This window comes from Anomaloglossus baeobatrachus, chromosome 4 (genome assembly GCF_048569485.1).
Source record: "Anomaloglossus baeobatrachus isolate aAnoBae1 chromosome 4, aAnoBae1.hap1, whole genome shotgun sequence".
Taxonomy (NCBI): domain Eukaryota; kingdom Metazoa; phylum Chordata; class Amphibia; order Anura; family Aromobatidae; genus Anomaloglossus; species Anomaloglossus baeobatrachus.
Genome location: NC_134356.1, coordinates 206346804 through 206367638, shown reverse-complemented (window position 1 = coordinate 206367638; position 20835 = coordinate 206346804). Strand labels below are relative to the sequence as shown.

The 20835-nt window shown below is 51.0% G+C and overlaps 1 protein-coding gene and 1 long non-coding RNA gene across 5 annotated transcripts in view; one reads left to right on the top strand and one right to left on the bottom strand.

Annotated features, from left to right (window-relative positions):
- The window catches only part of LOC142301367 (uncharacterized), a 51368-nt gene extending 43008 nt beyond the window's left edge, over positions 1 to 8360 (bottom strand). Inside the window, exon 1 of the long non-coding RNA XR_012752785.1 lies at positions 8269 to 8360. This is a non-coding gene — a long non-coding RNA (uncharacterized LOC142301367). The remainder of the gene's footprint in view (positions 1 to 8268) is intronic.
- Positions 8361 to 13162: 4802 nt separating this feature from the next.
- CSNK1A1 (casein kinase 1 alpha 1) overlaps positions 13163 to 20835 on the top strand; it is a 41374-nt gene continuing 33701 nt past the window's right edge. For 2 of the 4 annotated variants that reach the window (XM_075344632.1, XM_075344633.1), the window contains exon 1: positions 13163 to 13639. In XM_075344632.1, the coding sequence (XP_075200747.1) occupies positions 13517 to 13639 (123 nt within the window). In that variant the 5' untranslated portion in view covers positions 13163 to 13516. The remainder of the gene's footprint in view (positions 13640 to 20835) is intronic. The other 2 variants (XM_075344634.1, XM_075344635.1) reach the window with 2 other exon arrangements.

Below are 20835 nucleotides of genomic sequence, written 5' to 3'. Positions count from 1 at the left end.
CCGTTAATGACGCCGGATGTGCGTCACTAACGACGTGACCCAGACGATAAACATTAACGATATCGTAGCGTGTAAAGCCCTCTTTACTCCTCTCCTCTCCCCTTCACCTTTGGGGTTCCTCAAGGCTCAGTCTTGGGTCCCCTGCTCTTTTCTCTATACACCGCCCCATTGGACAAACCATCAGCAGATTTGGTTTCCAGTATCATCTCTATGCTGATGACACCCAATTATACACATCATCTCCTAACATCACCCCTGCATTATAACAAACTACCAGGTTTTGTCTGTCTGCTGTCTCTCAAAGTATGTCATCCCTCTATCTGAAACTGGATCTCTCCAAAACTGAGTTTCTTGTGTTTCCTTCCTCTAAAAACCAACTTATACCTGACATCTCAATTATCTTTGAACCAGTCATTACTCTCAAGTGGCATGCTCGCTGTTTTTGTGTTATATTTGACTCAAAACGTTCCTTCATTCCCCATATACAATCACTCACTGCACATGTCATCGGCATCTTAAAAACATCTCCAGAATCTGACAGTTTCTCATCTTTGATACTGCAAAACCCCTTACTGCCGCTGTTATTCAGTCTCGCCTGGACTATTGCAACTCTTTACTGATCGGTCTCCCTCTGACCAAACTTTCTGCTCTCCAAACCATCCTGAACACAGCAGCCAGAGTTGTATTCCTGTCCAGCTGCTTCATTGATGCCTCCACCTTGTGCCATCACTACACTGGTTGCCTATCTGCTACAGAATACAATACAAACTTATATCTCTCACCCACAAAGCTCTCCACACTTCTGTACCACTTTATATTTCATCCCTCATCTCTATCTATCATCCTACTAGCCCCCTGCGTTCCGCAAATGATCTTAGACTAACATCCTCCAAAATACGAACCTCCCACCTCCGTCTCCAGGACTTTTCTCGTGCTGCGCCAGTTTTCTGGAATGCACTACCCCAAAAGATGCGACTGATATTGAGCCCCCAAGTGTTTAACCCCTTAACGACCGCGGGCAGTAATATTACTTCCTAGCGGTCATAGTATTACTGCCCGCGGTCTGCCGCCGGCAGCATGCAGCGATCAGTGCACATCTGAGCTGATTTTCACAGCTGAGATGTGTGCCTGCTAGGCACGAGCAGAATCGTTATCTGCTCGTGCTGTTTAACCCCTTAAATGGCGCTGTCAATATGTGACAGCGCCATTATAACGGCATCAGCGGTAAACATTTGCTTACCGCCCGATACCGGAAGTCACGTGACGTTATCACGTGACTGCCGGTGGTTGTCATGGTAGCACAGGGTCATGTGATGACTCCTGTACGGCACATGAACTACTTTCAGTTTCACTCGGCCCGGAACCGAGTGAAGCAGAAAATGAGCGTATCTGCTGTTTACAGCTGTGTAGCTGTGATCATCAGATAGTGTAGAGCGATCGGATTGTTGATCCTTATAGCCCCCTAGGGGGACTAGAAAAATAAAAAGTAAAAAAAGTTTTAAAAAATTAAAAAAAAAACCAAAAACCTAAAAGTTCAAATCACCCCCCTTTTGCCCCATTGAAAATTAAAGGGTTAAAAAAAAAGAAATATACACATATTTGGTATTGCCGCGTTCAGAAACGCCCGATCTATCAAAATATAAAATCAATTAATCTGATCAGTAAACGGTGTAGCGGCAAAAAAATTCCAAACACCAAAATTAAGTTTTTTGGTCGCCACAAACTTTGCGCAAAATGCAATAATAGGCGATCAAAATGTAGCATCTGCGCAAAAATGGTACCGTTAAAAATGTCAGCTCGAGACGCAAAAAATAAGCCATCATTGAGCGATAGATACCGAAAAATGAGAATGGTACGGGTCACGGAATATGGCGTAAAACGTTTGCCACTTTTTTCGGACAAACTTCCGTTTTTTTTTAACCCCTTATATAAAAGTAAACTTATACATGTTTGGTGTCTACGAACTCGCACTGACCTGAGGCATCACAACCACACATCAGTTTTACCATATAGTGAACACAGTGAATAAAATATCTCAAAGACAATAGTGTTATCGCACTTTTTTTGTAATTTTTCCGCATTTGGATTTTTTTGCCGTTTTCCAGTACACTATGTGGTAAAACCTATGGCTTCATTTAAAAGTACAGCTCGTTCTGCAAAAAATGAGCCCTCACATGACCATATTGACTGAAAAATAGAAAAGTTACGACTCTCGGAAGAAGAATGGCGAAAAAAAAAAGGAAAGCGAAAAATCGGCCGGTCGGTTAAGCGTGCATTAAAAACACATCTCTTCAGACAATCGTATCATCTTATCTCACTAACCTAACTCTCCCCTGTTCCCGCCTTCTAAATGCTATTCATAACCTTCTCCCTACTATTTCTGTCCTCACATGCTCCCTACAACCAATAGCACGTAAGTGAACTGAAAAGGTTACTGTCTGATGACCGGATCATACAACTTTATACGAATTCAATAATTTATCATAATAATGGCTGACCAGACAATACAAGCACGCTTTACCTTTTGTGTCCCCCGATTTCCCCATAGATTGTTAGCTTGCGAGCAGGGCCCTCAATATTTTTAATAATCAAAATTTCTGTATAAATATCACCATTAAATTTCAATAAATATCAAAAATACCTTCAGATAAAAAATTCGTTAGAATTAAATAAATAAAGGGAATGATGGTGCAAATAGCATTACAATTATTATTTTTATTCAACAATTAAAATAAATATTTTACAGATCCATATAAATATTAGGCAGGAAAAAATGTCCCATAAATTATAGCAGCGGTTTTCATATAAATATTAGGCAGGAAAAAATTTATTTTAATTGTTGAATAAAAATAATAATTTTAATGCTATTTGCACCATCATTCCCTTTATTTATTTAATTCTAACGAACCCTGAATATTTTTGCAGCTGCTGAAATATGTGTGACTTTGTTATATTTTTGTCTGTATAAGCCCCCTCTTGGTTGTAAAGCACTGCGGAATATGTTGGTGCTATAAACATAAACATTATTATTATTATTATCAGAATACTTAGGATTATAAGAAGCATTTAAAAGTTATTATTTATCACATACGGTAACACATTTCAGATTTGTTAAAAGGTTCTCTTTCAGGAGGCTGAAAACAAGCTTCAATGGTCAGAGGTTAAATAAGTGTTGTTTGGTGTCATATATGTGATTTGTAACACAGTAAAAAAAAGTTGGGTAAACATTTTCCAAGCGTGACGATTTCAAAATTTTGCTAGAAGGATGCATTTGACAGAAAACCTAAAGAAAAAATCATAGGCCCCAATTTATCAAGGCTGGCAATTTTCATGCTGGTAAAGGTGAGGGGGCTTGATGGAGTCAGACGCCTCTGCAGGCCCAGATTCAGGGAGGGGACCAAGGGGCCTGGACCCTGGGCCACCCACCAATCAGGGGCCTCCCACCAAAATAGGGATAAATATCTCAAAACATGTAAAATACACGTCTCTTTGCTGTGAACCGTTTCTAATGATAAGGAACATTTAACAAAAGAGAAACTATTGAAAGTGTAGGGACCTGGCTATGGTCCTACATCTCAGTGGCTGGTGCACAGTCATGGCACCTGCGTCAGCATCCACTGACCTGGTTAGCCAGACTTCCTTAGTACCTGTACCTAATGCTTAGCTTATGGCATGCGGCAGCCTTCTCCGATCCCAACAGAAGCTTCTAGACCAGTGTTGGCAAACCTATGGCACGCGTGCCAGACAGGGCATGCATAGCCCTTATGTCGGCACGTGAGCTGTCGCCTCATTCAGACACTTCTAACTGCCGGTGTGATCGCACCGGCAGTTCAAAGTTGTGTTGGAGCAGAGCCAGAGGAGACATTTCTCCTTGCTCTGAGACTCCTCCTCTCCTAGGCCGCAGGCCTATTGCCTAGGAGGCAGCGGGAGAGTCAGTCAGCAGCGACTGGCGTAATTACGACTGGTGGCAGCGCGGGAACTGAGAACCCGACCCGGTGGCGCTCAGCGGTGGTGTGGGTGCTGGAAGGTGAGGTTTTTGGGTTTTTTTATACTGTGTACGGCAGCGGCTGTGTCAAGGTGGGGGGGGGGATACATGGCAGCATGGGGGAAACATGGCAGTATGAGGGAAACTTTGCAGTATTGGGGGAAACATGGCAGTATGGGGGAAAACATGGAAAGATGGGGGAAAACATGGCGGCATAGGTGAAAACATGGAAGGATAGAAGAAACATGGAAGGATGGGGAAAACATGCAAGGATGGGGGAAAACATGGCAGCATGGGGGAAACATAGCAGTATGGGGGAAACTTGGCAGTAAGGGAGAAAACATGGCAGCCTGGGGGAAAACATGGCAGGATGGGGGAAAACATGGCAGGATGGGGGAAAACATGGCAGGATGGGGGAAACATGGTAGGATGGGGGAAAACATGCCAGGATGGGGAAAAACATGGCAGCATGGGGGAAACATGGCAGAATGGGGGAAACTTGGCAGTAAGGGAGAAAACATGGCAGCCTGGGGGAAAACATGGCAGGATGGGGGAAAACATGGCAGGATGGAGGAAACATGGTAGGATGGTGGAAAACATGGCAGCATGGGGGAACCATAGCAGTATAGGGGAAACATGGCAGGAAGGGAGAAAACATGGCAGCCTGGGGGAAAACATGGCAGGATGGGGGAAAACATGGCAGGATGGGGGAAACATGGTAGGATGGGGGAAAACATGCCAGGATGGGGGAAAACATGGCAGCATGGGGGAAACATGGCAGTATGGGGGAAACTTGGCAGTAAGGGAGAAAACATGGCAGCCTGGGGGAAAACATGGCAGGATGGGGGAAAACATGGCAGGATGGAGGAAACATGGTAGGATGGGGGAAAACATGGCAGCATGGGGGAAACATAGCAGTATAGGGGAAACTTGGCAGTATGGGGGAAACTTGGCAGTATGGGAGAAAACATGGAAGGATGGGGGAAAACATGGCAAGATGGGGAAAACATGGAAGGATGGGAAAACATGCAAGGATGGGGGAAAACATGCAAGGATGGGGGGAATTATGCAAGGATGGGGAAAACATGGCAGGATAGGGGAAAACATGGCAGCATGAGAGAAACATGGCAGCATGAGGGAAAACATGGCAGGATGGGGGAAAACATGCCAGGATGGGGGAAACATGTCAGGATGGGGGTATATTTTCCAGGATGGGGGTACATTTACCAGGATGGGGTACATTTACCAGAAAGAGGGACATTTACCAGGATGGGGTACATTTATTTACCAGGCTGGGGAACATGCCAGGATGGGGTACATTTGGATATCATAAGCAGCGAGTCAGATATACTGCGTGAATTGAACTTTAGTGACATCATTAGTGATTTTGCAGCACCAAAATATAGGAAAGTGCCTGGATTGTAAAATATGAATGATTTTAACTGAATTACTCTGTGTAAATGATTTTTGTAAATAAACTTGCGTTTGTTTCATTTTGTGTTACATATTGCAACACCTTGAAAAATAGGCCTCCCTCCAAAATGGGCCCCGGGCCACTCATCTCTTAAATCCGGCCCTGCGCCTCTGATTCATTAAAGGTTGCTGTTCATGAATCAGGAGCATCTAATAAATAGCATGCACCTATTCTGGGGTAAGGAATCATGCCCCCTGCCCCTTCTCTGCATATTTTGACAGAGACAGGCAAAACTGGCATGAAAGCGCCAAAAAACATAAAATATGTGTGCAACTCAGTGTTCACAAAAAGTTTGCAAATGTTCAAAGCTTTTTACTCAAGTGACTATCTATGAGTAGACCTTCCACAGTTATTTCATCTATTGTGCTAGGATATTTAAAAGTAAAAAGTTAGTTATCTTAAATAGGCATGTATGTGATCAGATTGTTAGGACAATGTGGTGTTATTCCACTCTACCACTAGAGGTCAGTGTTGCACAATGTTATAGAGGAGCCTAGCAGTGACTTTCCTGGGCTCCATGCCCATATATGGTCAGCTCAGAAGCTTTGTCCAGGCTGATCTGTCAGAGCTTCCACAAAAGGACAAAAACACACAAGAACAATCACAGGCAACTCTGTTATGGCTCTCTAAATGCTAATGGCGCCCTATACAGCCGGTGTATGCACGCAATTGTACCATCGGTATAATATCATGATAGTACGGTTATACTTTCTAAGAATTACAACATGTTTCCTGGAGATCTTAGCCACAACTCCCCTAAGACCACCCACTTTCCAAGATTATGTGAAAGGAAGTAGTACTGCTGGACATATAAAGTAGCCCACTCTCAAATATAAGGGCTGACGATAGATCACAACAGAAAGGCACTTGCCATGGAGATGCTTTTAGTATTGACTTTTAGCTATCTCTATATATAAAAATGAAGCAAAGTATTAAATATACTGGTTTAGGCAGGTACTACCCATGCTTCAGGCAGGTTCTACCTGTGGTTCCGGCATATTCTACTTCTGGTTCAGGCAGGTACTACCCATGGTTCTGGGAGGTACTACCCGTGGTTCAGGCAGTTACTACTCGTGGATCAGGCACGTTCTACCTGTGGTTCTGGCAGGTACTACATATGGTTCTGGGAGGTACTACCCATGGTGCAGGCAAGTATAACCCATGGTTCATGCAGGTACTACCCATACTTCTGGCAGGTTCTACCCTTGGTTCAGGCAGGTATTACCTGTGGACAGGCAGTTACTATTTGTGGTTCAGACAGGTACTAACTGTGGTCTAGGGAGGTGCTACCCGGGGTTCAGGCAGGTACTACCCATGCTTCATGTAGGTACTATCCGTGGTTTAGGTAAGTACTACACATGGTTCAGACAGGTACTATCTGTGGTTCAGGCAGGTACTTCCTATGCTTCAGACAGATACTACCCGTAGTTTAAGCAGGTACTACCCATGATTCAGGCAAGTACTACCAATGGTGTAGGCAGGTAAAACCCATGGTTTAGACAGGTACTACTCATGGTTCAGGCAGTGTGGATCAGATGACAGGTTCCCTTTACTAGTAATGGGGTGCTCTAGATGGCATTATTACCAGTGTGTGCACTGGAGATGGGCACTATCATTATAGTGGCACTGAAATGACTATCTGCCTGAAATAAAATAACCCCTAGCAAGTCTATGCCCAGCTTCAATCTACTATGGAGTATGGCTACACAATTTCACATACGATACAGGAACCAAGTTTTCTATAATCAGTGTCACCACAGTATGCTGCCCTTCCTCTATCAATAATTTATTCCTCTCTGCCTTAGAGGCTTCAACGGTCATGAGTCCATGGAGAAGACACGTCATTTTTTTCCGAAAGGCCTCTTGCAGACTGTCTGTTCATGCTTGAGATGTGTATTCCCTTAAAGGGGTTCTCAAAATCAAGGTATCACTTATTCACACAACCCTGGAGGGATCCCAAGTAATCAACAATGCATTTTCTGTCTTGTGGACAGGTGAATAACAATATATTTAGACCCTACCAGTGCAACCACCTTTAATCAGAAGTGTCCGTGCTTCTTTTTCTATGGTGGGCAGGTGATAGCTTGTGAAGCAGGGACAACAGAGCTCCGCTAGTGGCTATTATACTGTTCAGTCTCAACAGTGACATTTACAGCACACGTCCTGAGGGGTGTCTCTTTCTATGCGCCCATTGGAGCCCCCGCAACGCGATCGTAGGGTGCCGATGAGTTGTTGTTAACAGCCAAAGGTCTGCTGAAGACTCCTGTGCCTATCATAACAGTACTCCTGTGAACGCTGGCTCAGGCTGATGTCAATAGGAGATCATAATATGTGCAATACACAGCAGTACTGTTGTGGTATTGCTTTATATAGCACAAGTGATCAGATGATCCCAAGTTCAAGTCTCCTAAGGGGACTACAAAATACAGTTAAAGAAATACTAAAATTAATTAACTCAATCAGTAAACACCATAATTAGAAAACTACCTAAACACCTGAATAACAGTTTTCCGTTCACCACAACACTGCAAAAATTGCAATAAGAGGCGATCAAGACATTGTATATACCCCAAAATGGTTTCAGTAATAATGTCAGCTCAGGACGCAATCACAAACCATTACAAGGTACTATAGACCAAAAATGTAGTTACAGAACTTGGAAAATGGCAACACAAGCAGCATTCTTTCTTTATTTGTTTTTACAAATTTACAATTTTTTTTCACCACTTATGGAAACAAACAACTAAGCATATTTGTAAATGCCATAATCATACTAATCTATAGAGTTATCTTGTAGGGTAATCTTTACCGTATTCCGAACTTTGTAACCCCACGCGTATCACCACCCGGCTGTGGCTTCCTCAGGGGTAAGGGTGACAATCAGTGCTGTCCTCACTATGCCGCATTCACACAAATCGAGCACCTAGAAAGGCAGAGCTTTGGCTGGCTGCTCACTTCGTATTGATGTTTGATACGCCCGAAGGCAGGAATGTGAAGCTGGCGGTCATAGGGCGCAGGGCTCGTGTGACGCAACAACTTCACATAGGGGAGCGAGTGCCAACACCGCTGGAACAGCACCAGAGGTGAATATAAGTGTGGACAACACCTTTACCAGCATTATTTATATTTTTAAAAGCAAACTATGTAGTTTATTGACGTCTATGGTAGATGTTCATAAATTATTTGCCTACTTGGACAAACATAAGGTGTGAGCAACCATTTGGTTTTAAATCCCTATGATGCTGTTAAGGTGAGTCATTAGGCTCACAGTTTAGACAACACTTGCACCTATATTATACTGATGTAAAAACTGGCCCAAAGGGGTCAAAACAGGTAGAATCACTTGTAGAAAATAATCTAGGTGTACTTGTAGCACACAGACTAAAGGGTGCTTTACACACTGCGACATCGCTAGCGATGTTGCGAGCGATAGCACCCGCCCCTGTCGTTCGTGCGACATTTGGTGATCACTGCCGTAGCAAATAATATCGCTATGGCAGCGTCACACGCACATACCTGGTCAGCGATGTCGCTGTGACTGCCAAACAATCCCTCCTTCAAGGGGGAGGTGCGTTCGGCGTCACAGCGACGTCACAGCAACGTCACTAAGTGGCCACCCAATAGCAGAGGAGGGACGGAGATGAGCGGCCGGAACATGCCGCCCACCTCCTTCCTTCCTCATTGCCGGTGGACGCAGGTAAGGAGATGTTCGTCGTTCCTGTGGTGTCACACATAGCGATGTGTGATGCCACAGGAACGACGAACAACCAGCGGCATGCACCACCAACGATATTATGAAAAGGATCGACTTGTCAACGATCAATGATTTTTGACGATTTTGAGATCGTTGATCGTCGCTCCTGGGTGTCACACGCTGCGATGTCGCTATCGACGCCGGATGTGTATCACAAACACCGTGACCCGACGATATATCGTTAGCGATGTCGCGTGTAAAGCACCCTTAAGGCTGGAGTCACACTGCCATCTGTCTTGTGTGAGGATCACATCGCACAGGCCGAACTGGTCGGCGGCTCTCCTTACCCAAGCGTGTCAGCTGCATAGAAATACACAATGACATGTTCGGGTCAGGAGTGCCATCGACCAGTCTGGGCAGTGCAATGTGATCCTCACATAAGTCATACGGCAGTGTGACTTCAGCCTTAATAACAGCACGCAGTGTCAATCAGTGGCTTCTAAGGCCAGCAGGATAGTCATGTAGCAAAAGAGGCATGGACTCGTGAGACAAAGATATAATATTGCGCTCTGTAAAATAATAGTTAGATCTCTTTTGGAATATGCACCAATTCATAGGTAGATAAAAAGGTACAAATAAGAGGAATTAAACTGATTAGGGGCATGAATGGAAAAAAAGAATTACATGGAATTTTGTACCACTCTTCTCCAGGTCTCTCATATGTGAAGGGCGCCTTCTCCCAACAGCAAATTTAATATTTCTCCACAGGTGTTCACTAGGCTTTAGTTCCGTACTTATTGCTTCAGAACTCTCCTGTGCTTTGTTTTTATCCATTTCTGGGTCCTCCTTGAAGTATGTTTAGGGTCATTGTCCTGATAGAAGAAAACTCATGACCTAAGACACAAATCCAGGTACCTGACACTGGGTACTACATTGCGACCCATAATCCTATAGTAATTTTCATTATGCCTTCCACACAGTGAAGGCACTCAGTGTCAGAGGCAGAAAAACAACCGCAAATCATCTTTAAACACCCACCATATTTGATTGTAAGCACTTGGTTCTTTTCTTTGTAGGCCTCATTCCATTTTTTGAAAACAGTAGAAAGACATGTTTCACCAAAAAGCTCTATCTTGGTCATATCTGTCCACAAGACTCTTTCCCAGAATAATTTTGGCTTATGTACATTTTGGAAAACAGCAGTGTAGCTTTTTTATGCTTCTGTGTCAGCAGTGGGGTCCTCCTAGGTCTCCTGCCATAGGGTTTCATGTAATTCAAATGTGGGCAGATAGTTTGTGTTGACACTGATGCACCCTGAAACTGCAGAACAGCTTGAATTTCTTTGGACCTAGATTGGGGCTGCTTATTCACGACCTGTACTATCTTGCATTGTAGCCTTTCATCATTTATTCTTTGCCGTCCACGTCCAGGGAGATTAGCTACAGTGCCATGGGTTGTAAACTTCTGGTTTTAGGCCAGAGTCACACTTGCGAGTGACTTGCACGTAGCTTTTGTGAGTCTCACATCACCCGGCACGGTCAGCAGCATGTATTTCTATGCAGCTGAGACACTCCTATCTGGAGAGCGGCAGGCCGTGCCAGGTGATGAGACGCAAGTCACTCGCAAGTGTGACTCCGGCCTTATATAAGGGGATGCTGATAAGTCTGGCTTTGTGATCTTCTTTTGTGTCTATGGTAACGAATGTTTTATCACATGAAAGCCTTATGTGTCTAATATATGTTTTCAAAATTTTGTATTTGTTGCTTATGACAACAGTTTTCTACGCACGCGAGAAAACAAAATGGCAGAGTCACAGATATTCACAGCAACTGAGAGCAGAGGAGTGATAAAATTCTTGTTTCTGCAAGGAAAGTCCATGAAGGATATTCATTGTGATATGTCGCAGACATTGGGGGATCAATGCCCTTCATATTACACAGTTAAGACCTGGGTTGCCAAATTTAAAATGGGCCACTTCAGCACCAACGATGAGGAACGTCCTGGACGACCGAGAGTGGTTGTTGTTATGGAGATCGTCGATGCTGTGCACAACCTCATACTGGAGAATCAACGGATTTCAGCTAAAGCAATAGCAGACATCATGGGGATTTCCTGTGAACGTGTTTGTGTCATTATCGATGAACATTTGGACATGAGGAAGCTATCTGCAAAGTGGGTCCCCAAATGTTTGACAACAGATCAGAGAAGCATGCAAGTGAAAACTACCTGGTCCATTTGTCAGCGTTTCCGGACTGATAACTTCCTGGACCGACTGGTCACTATGGATGAAACCTGGATTTATTTGTATGACCCTGATAACAAGGATCAGCCAAAAGAGTGGAGGCACAGTGGTTCTCCTCGTCCAAAGAAGTTCAGGGTGCAAAAATCAGCCACTAAGGTGATGACGTCTGTGTTCTGGGACAAGGAGAGTGTGCTGCTAGTGGACTACCTTCAAAAGGGTTCCACCTTCAATGCAAGGTATTACAAAAAACTTTTGGACCAATTGAAGGCCAAAAGGCGCGGCAAGCTGTCCACAGGAATCTTATTCCTGCAAGACAACACCTCCACTCACACTGCACAAGTGAGCACGGCAAAACTGGCAGAGCTGGGCTTCCAGCTGGTTGACCACCCACCTTATTCACCAGATCTAGCTCCCTCAGACTATCATCTCCATTTTCCCTCTTAATTTCCAAACCTTAAGAAACAACTCAAGGGTACCAAATTTCACACTATTTCTGATGCCATGGCTACTATAGATGCCTGGTTTGAGGCACAACAGAAATCCTTCTCTTTGCTAGGCGATGTAAGAAGTGCGTTGACATCAGCGGAGAGTATGTGGAATAAATGTAAAGTTTCATCCTCCTATCTCATTTCTTTCTGAGTAAAGCCAAAGACTTGTCATCAGCTCCTCGTATATGTACTGCAGTCTCCCCCTTGGTGTGATTTTATTTCCAATTATTTTTTCACACTTTTTTGTAGTGAAACATGAGGATTTTTTGTAAGTAACACAAAGTTGTAAAAGACAAATCTAAAGAGCATTTTGATTTTGAGTAAAATCCATGACCCAAACGCACCATTTTGAAAACTCTAGAGCAAAATAATGTCAAGAAATGTTGGCAGGAGAAACGCAGTGTGAAGTGGACATTTTTCATCATCATTCATTTGAATGGGTGAAAAATACCCAAATAATTGAAGCGCCATATATTGGAAAACACTCTGAAAGTGCAAATCTGTAAGGAAAATATAAGCAGCATGTGCAGATTTCAGAAATCTCACTCACTTTGCTGGAAAACACTGCTGTTTTTACCCACGACAAAAATGCAGTGTGTGAACAAGACTTTAGATAAATTCCTGAAATGTGACGTGTAACAAATGTCTGGGATAAGGGCTCTGGCGGAGTTTTTAATTTGACTCATCTTTAGATAAACATGCAAGGTTTATTTTTTACAGTTTTTACAACTTTTTGCAATATAAAGTGCAAAACCAGCTCAAAGAGAGCTTATTTTATTATACAAAGCTTATTTTGAGCCAAATGCATAAACTATGTGCTCCATTTAGAAGAACTGTGAGGTAAACATGGGACACAGAGAGGCTGCCGAGCTCATGGAGCCGCCATTACTCCCCAGTCACAGAACCGAGGACATTTTTCCCTCAGGTCAGTCACTGCGGAACGGGTGGAGCAGCCCGCCATTTTGTCTTCTGGTCACTGCAGTCCCGCCATTTAGCCTGTGCATACGTGACTCCTATGTGATTTCGGTAAACTACTGACAGACCGCAGGTGACGCAACTAATGTGGTAAACCCAGGGTTGTTTAGTTTCATAGCTCGGACTATACACTCTCTCTCTAGGGGAAGGCAGCGCTAATACTTTTTGCCCAAAATAAACATGGTGGAATGCAAGCACTATTAGTGCTGACGTCACACGCGCCATTAGGGGGAGGAGCCACTAGACAGGCTGTCAGGACGCCGCTGTGATAACACGTCCCGCGTTCCTCCCTGCTCCCAGCGTGCACTGCGGCGCGGAGGAGGGCATTTTGTGGTGAGGAGAGAGAAAGCTGGGGGGAGCAGGAAGAAGAGAACACAAGATGGCGGCCTAAGTAGAGCGCGGAGGGCTGCGGCTGTAACGGAGGGAAGACCACAGGAACCCGGCGCTTTGGGCTCCGGGAGGCTCGGGAGGAGCCACTTATCGCACGGGCAGCGGGACAGCGAGAGTCGGGAGCGGGAGTACGCGGCTCCCCGCCTTCTTCTAACAAAGAGGACCGAGGAGCCGAGCCCTCCGGGACCCGAGCCCTCTCCCCTCCCGGAGATCTACGTGATCCGGCGGGGCTGATCTCTGGAGCTATCGTCACCCCCCTCCCCGGATAATGGCGAGCAGCAGCGGCTCCAAAGCGGAGTTTATCGTCGGAGGGAAATACAAGCTGGTGCGGAAGATCGGCTCCGGCTCCTTCGGTGACATATACCTGGCGATCAACATCACTAATGGCGAGGTAACGAGGCCGGGCTGCACGGCGCACTGCCCTCTGGCGGCCGCCTCCTGTGTGACAGTGGGGGGGACTGCAGGAGGACGGGGGGGCTGCACCAGGGTAGCAGGGGGGACTGCAGGGGGAGGGGGTGAAAGGGGGGACTGCAGGAGCATGGGGGGAGGGGAGACAGCTGAGGGGACTGCACCAGGGAGGTGGGGGGGGACAGCACCAAGGTAGTAGGGGGAACTGCAGGGGGATGAGGGATTGGGACTGCAGGGGGATCCGGGGGACTGCAGAAGGATGGGGGGGGCTGCACCAGGGTAGTAGGGGGGACTGCAGGGGGAGGGGGTGAAAGGGGGGACTGCAGGAGCATGGGGGGAGGGGAGACAGCTGGGGGGACTGCACCAGGGAGGTGGGGGGGACAGCACCAAGTAGTAGGGGGAACTGCAGGGGGATGAGGGATTGGGACTGCAGGAGGGATTGGGACTGCAGGGGGATGGGGGGGACTGCAGGAAGGTGGGGTGAATGCAGGAGGAGTGGGTGGTAGGGGAGATGGCAGGAGGGTGGGGGGGGCTGCAGGAGTATTGGGGAGATGGGAGGGGGGTGGTGGGGGGTCCTTGACCAGGTTGGTAGGGGAGACTGCATGAGGATAGGGGGGTGGTTGGGGGGGGGAGCGGTGGGGGGGGACTGCAGGAGGGTGTGTTTTACTGTAGGAGGGTGAATGCAAGCGGTAGGGGGGGACTGCAGGAGGATGGGGGTGAGCGGTAGGGGGGGACTGCTTGGGGAGTAGTAGTGATGGGGAGCCTGGACTTCAGGAGGGTGGAAGTAGTAGTGATGGTGGAGACTACTGGGACTGCAGGAGGATTAGGTGAGTGGATGGGGGGGACTGCTGGGGGTAATAGTGATGGATGGGGGGACCGCTGGAGGGTCGGGGTAGTAGTGATGGGGAGCTGGGTCTGCAGGGGGGAGTGGAGTATTGGTGGGGAGCTGGGTCTGCAGGGTGGTGGTGGGGACTGCAGGAGGCTGATGTAGTGGGGACCTGGCAGGCTGGGGGTAGTGGGGACCTGGCAGGCTGGGGGTAGTGGGGACCTGGCAGGCTGGGGGTAGTGGGGACCTGGCAGGCTGGGGGTAGTGGGGACCTGGCAGGCTGGGGGTAGTGGGGACCTGGCAGGCTGGGGGTAGTGGGGACCTGGCAGGCTGGGGGTAGTGGGGACCTGGCAGGCTGGGGGTAGTGGGGACCTGGCAGGCTGGGGGTAGTGGGGACCTGGCAGGCTGGGGGTAGTGGGGACCTGGCAGGCTGGGGGTAGTGGGGACCTGGCAGGCTGGGGGTAGTGGGGACCTGGCAGGCTGGGGGTAGTGGGGACCTGGCAGGCTGGGGGTAGTGGGGACCTGGCAGGCTGGGGGTAGTGGGGACCTGGCAGGCTGGGGGTAGTGGGGACCTGGCAGGCTGGGGGTAGTGGGGACCTGGCAGGCTGGGGGTAGTGGGGACCTGGCAGGCTGGGGGTAGTGGGGACCTGGCAGGCTGGGGGTAGTGGGGACCTGGCAGGCTGGGGGTAGTGGGGACCTGGCAGGCTGGGGGTAGTGGGGACCTGGCAGGCTGGGGGTAGTGGGGACCTGGCAGGCTGGGGGTAGTGGGGACCTGGCAGGCTGGGGGTAGTGGGGACCTGGCAGGCTGGGGGTAGTGGGGACCTGGCAGGCTGGGGGTAGTGGGGACCTGGCAGGCTGGGGGTAGTGGGGACCTGGCAGGCTGGGGGTAGTGGGGACCTGGCAGGCTGGGGGTAGTGGGGACCTGGCAGGCTGGGGGTAGTGGGGACCTGGCAGGCTGGGGGTAGTGGGGACCTGGCAGGCTGGGGGTAGTGGGGACCTGGCAGGCTGGGGGTAGTGGGGACCTGGCAGGCTGGGGGTAGTGGGGACCTGGCAGGCTGGGGGTAGTGGGGACCTGGCAGGCTGGGGGTAGTGGGGACCTGGCAGGCTGGGGGTAGTGGGGACCTGGCAGGCTGGGGGTAGTGGGGACCTGGCAGGCTGGGGGTAGTGGGGACCTGGCAGGCTGGGGGTAGTGGGGACCTGGCAGGCTGGGGGTAGTGGGGACCTGGCAGGCTGGGGGTAGTGGGGACCTGGCAGGCTGGGGGTAGTGGGGACCTGGCAGGCTGGGGGTAGTGGGGACCTGGCAGGCTGGGGGTAGTGGGGACCTGGCAGGCTGGGGGTAGTGGGGACCTGGCAGGCTGGGGGTAGTGGGGACCTGGCAGGCTGGGGGTAGTGGGGACCTGGCAGGCTGGGGGTAGTGGGGACCTGGCAGGCTGGGGGTAGTGGGGACCTGGCAGGCTGGGGGTAGTGGGGACCTGGCAGGCTGGGGGTAGTGGGGACCTGGCAGGCTGGGGGTAGTGGGGACCTGGCAGGCTGGGGGTAGTGGGGACCTGGCAGGCTGGGGGTAGTGGGGACCTGGCAGGCTGGGGGTAGTGGGGACCTGGCAGGCTGGGGGTAGTGGGGACCTGGCAGGCTGGGGGTAGTGGGGACCTGGCAGGCTGGGGGTAGTGGGGACCTGGCAGGCTGGGGGTAGTGGGGACCTGGCAGGCTGGGGGTAGTGGGGACCTGGCAGGCTGGGGGTAGTGGGGACCTGGCAGGCTGGGGGTAGTGGGGACCTGGCAGGCTGGGGGTAGTGGGGACCTGGCAGGCTGGGGGTAGTGGGGACCTGGCAGGCTGGGGGTAGTGGGGACCTGGCAGGCTGGGGGTAGTGGGGACCTGGCAGGCTGGGGGTAGTGGGGACCTGGCAGGCTGGGGGTAGTGGGGACCTGGCAGGCTGGGGGTAGTGGGGACCTGGCAGGCTGGGGGTAGTGGGGACCTGGCAGGCTGGGGGTAGTGGGGACCTGGCAGGCTGGGGGTAGTGGGGACCTGGCAGGCTGGGGGTAGTGGGGACCTGGCAGGCTGGGGGTAGTGGGGACCTGGCAGGCTGGGGGTAGTGGGGACCTGGCAGGCTGGGGGTAGTGGGGACCTGGCAGGCTGGGGGTAGTGGGGACCTGGCAGGCTGGGGGTAGTGGGGACCTGGCAGGCTGGGGGTAGTGGGGACCTGGCAGGCTGGGGGTAGTGGGGACCTGGCAGGCTGGGGGTAGTGGGGACCTGGCAGGCTGGGGGTAGTGGGGACCTGGCAGGCTGGGGGTAGTGGGGACCTGGCAGGCTGGGGGTAGTGGGGACCTGGCAGGCTGGGGGTAGTGGGGACCTGGCAGGCTGGGGGTAGTGGGGACCTGGCAGGCTGGGGGTAGTGGGGACCTGGCAGGCTGGGGGTAGTGGGGACCTGGCAGGCTGGGGGTAGTGGGGACCTGGCAGGCTGGGGGTAGTGGGGACCTGGCAGGCTGGGGGTAGTGGGGACCTGGCAGGCTGGGGGTAGTGGGGACCTGGCAGGCTGGGGGTAGTGGGGACCTGGCAGGCTGGGGGTAGTGGGGACCTGGCAGGCTGGGGGTAGTGGGGACCTGGCAGGCTGGGGGTAGTGGGGACCTGGCAGGCTGGGGGTAGTGGGGACCTGGCAGGCTGGGGGTAGTGGGGACCTGGCAGGCTGGGGGTAGTGGGGACCTGGCAGGCTGGGGGTAGTGGGGACCTGGCAGGCTGGGGGTAGTGGGGACCTGGCAGGCTGGGGGTAGTGGGGACCTGGCAGGCTGGGGGTAGTGGGGACCTGGCAGGCTGGGGGTAGTGGGGACCTGGCAGGCTGGGGGTAGTGGGGACCTGGCAGGCTGGGGGTAGTGGGGACCTGGCAGGCTGGGGGTAGTGGGGACCTGGCAGGCTGGGGGTAGTGGGGACCTGGCAGGCTGGGGGTAGTGGGGACCTGGCAGGCTGGGGGTAGTGGGGACCTGGCAGGCTGGGGGTAGTGGGGACCTGGCAGGCTGGGGGTAGTGGGGACCTGGCAGGCTGGGGGTAGTGGGGACCTGGCAGGCTGGGGGTAGTGGGGACCTGGCAGGCTGGGGGTAGTGGGGACCTGGCAGGCTGGGGGTAGTGGGGACCTGGCAGGCTGGGGGTAGTGGGGACCTGGCAGGCTGGGGGTAGTGGGGACCTGGCAGGCTGGGGGTAGTGGGGACCTGGCAGGCTGGGGGTAGTGGGGACCTGGCAGGCTGGGGGTAGTGGGGACCTGGCAGGCTGGGGGTAGTGGGGACCTGGCAGGCTGGGGGTAGTGGGGACCTGGCAGGCTGGGGGTAGTGGGGACCTGGCAGGCTGGGGGTAGTGGGGACCTGGCAGGCTGGGGGTAGTGGGGACCTGGCAGGCTGGGGGTAGTGGGGACCTGGCAGGCTGGGGGTAGTGGGGACCTGGCAGGCTGGGGGTAGTGGGGACCTGGCAGGCTGGGGGTAGTGGGGACCTGGCAGGCTGGGGGTAGTGGGGACCTGGCAGGCTGGGGGTAGTGGGGACCTGGCAGGCTGGGGGTAGTGGGGACCTGGCAGGCTGGGGGTAGTGGGGACCTGGCAGGCTGGGGGTAGTGGGGACCTGGCAGGCTGGGGGTAGTGGGGACCTGGCAGGCTGGGGGTAGTGGGGACCTGGCAGGCTGGGGGTAGTGGGGACCTGGCAGGCTGGGGGTAGTGGGGACCTGGCAGGCTGGGGGTAGTGGGGACCTGGCAGGCTGGGGGTAGTGGGGACCTGGCAGGCTGGGGGTAGTGGGGACCTGGCAGGCTGGGGGTAGTGGGGACCTGGCAGGCTGGGGGTAGTGGGGACCTGGCAGGCTGGGGGTAGTGGGGACCTGGCAGGCTGGGGGTAGTGGGGACCTGGCAGGCTGGGGGTAGTGGGGACCTGGCAGGCTGGGGGTAGTGGGGACCTGGCAGGCTGGGGGTAGTGGGGACCTGGCAGGCTGGGGGTAGTGGGGACCTGGCAGGCTGGGGGTAGTGGGGACCTGGCAGGCTGGGGGTAGTGGGGACCTGGCAGGCTGGGGGTAGTGGGGACCTGGCAGGCTGGGGGTAGTGGGGACCTGGCAGGCTGGGGGTAGTGGGGACCTGGCAGGCTGGGGGTAGTGGGGACCTGGCAGGCTGGGGGTAGTGGGGACCTGGCAGGCTGGGGGTAGTGGGGACCTGGCAGGCTGGGGGTAGTGGTGTGGCTGTAGAGTCCCTGACTGTTGTGTTGTGCGGCTGGATGATCCTCACTGACGGCTTTCCTCCTCACTTATGTAGTGTGGCCATGTTTCTTCCATGCCTATAACCAGTGCTGTCCTGCTGATGATGGGCGCCGTCATGTCCTTGTGGATGCTGGCACTTGTATTACACTCCCGTTATGGATTAGATGTGTGGCTCATCGGTCATACCCTCTCCCCGCACACATGAATGTTTGGGGCTGTGGCGTGTGGTCTGTCCCCTCTTTATAGTTTTGTAGGTTTTGTGTGCTGGCTCCTGTTACTGGCCAGGCTGTGGTCACTCGTCTTGTGATTGTGCCAGCCTCGAGCTACCTGGTGGTTTTGCGTTCTGATATTGATGGGGGAGTGTGCTTGCCGCTGCTCGTTACTTGATTCAGTATCTGAGTTTGAGAATGCCCCGGTCTCCTATTGACTTCCATTATACCCCGATGCTCCTAGTAACGAGCAGTGGTGACCTAGTGTCTGGCTGTCTAGTGGTGGTAGTGTTGTGGAAGTCACATTTACTGCCGTTTGGTTGTGCCCCTTTTCATCCTTATGTAGTGATGTGATGGTACTGTGTAAGGTTGCTGTGGATGGTGAGATAGTACAGGGCAGCTTTATCCCATGATCATAGTAACATAGTAAAGAAGTGATTAGCGAGCCTCTTCATATATAAACAGCCGGCCACGGAGGTGTCAGCCGATGTACTGAAGAGGAGAAAATGGCACTATAGTGTGACCTGTACAGACATGATTGGTGGTTTATCGGCCGCGGTGCAGGGCAGTCTGTATGTGGTATGTCGATGATTATGAAGGCAACATTAGGTCCCTATAAATGTCAGTCTTCTGCAGAATGTGTGTAGGGCACCCCCATACATATCAGTCTTCTGTGCATGTGTATGCGGGTCCCCTATACATATGTCTTGGGGGCAATGTGTATGCGGCGCATCTAAACATATCAGTCTTCTATGAGGAGATGTGGTTGACATTGTCCCCCGATCCTTCTGTCCTATCGGCTGCCTGGAGAGATGGCACTGGTGAAGGGCCTGCTGTAGGCTTGTCCTCTCAGGCTGGCCATTGTCAGTGCTGATGGGACACCCGGTAACTACATATGGTAAAATACCAGATGACGGGCCATATTCTTGGTTTACCCAGAGTAAAAGTGTGAACCTCAAGTGTTTCCTCCACCTCACGCTTCCTGCTCAGTTTGTTTCTTTTGTCGGGAGGATTATGACCTATTTCTTATCCCTATAATAACACCCAGAGCCACAGAGATGATCCAGTATGGCTTCACATCATCGTCATTGATGTTTTGTAACAAACCATATCTGTCAGAGACGCTACGTTGGGCAATGCCGTATAGCCACCCCACTTATCTGTAACTCCCAGGGAAAGGTGCAGACACTCTGAGCCGGAGGCTGACGTGACCTGGCAGGGCTCAGTGACTCACTTCCTCTTGGGTTTGGTCATACAGCGATGTTTGGTCATCACTGAGCAGACGTTACCTGTGAACCATTAGTGGTGGTCATAAGGCAGCTTTCACGTGTGTGTGTGTGTGTGTGTGTGTGTGTGTGTGTGTGTGTGTGTGTGTGTGTGTGTGTGTGTGTGTGTGTGTGTGTGTGTGTGTGTGTGTGTGTGTGTGTGTGTGTGTGTGTGTGTGTGTGTTTTTTTTTTTTTTTTTTTTTTTCTTCAGTGTTTCAAAATGTGTTTGCCACAATTGATAAACCCCTTCATGACCGTCCGATTTTGAACTTTCCCTTTTTTTTCCACCATTCTTCCGAGAGACTAATTTTTTTTTTCTTTTTTCAGTCAATATGGTCATGTTGAGGGCTCGATTTTTGAGGAATGAGCTGTACTTATTAAATGAAACCAAGAGTTTTACCACATAGTGTACTGGAAAACGGCTAAAAAATTCCAAATGTGGAAAAATTGCAAAAAAAAGTGCGATTGCACAATTGTTTTTTAAATGTTATTCAGTGTTCATTATATGGTAAAATTGTGTCGGTGTGATGTCTCAGGTTGGTGTGAGTTCGTAGACACCAAACATTAATAAGTTTACTTCTATCTTATCCAAGCGGTTAAAAAAAAAAAACAGAAGTTTGTCCGAAAAAAAGGGGCGTATGTTTTGCACCATTTTCCGTGAC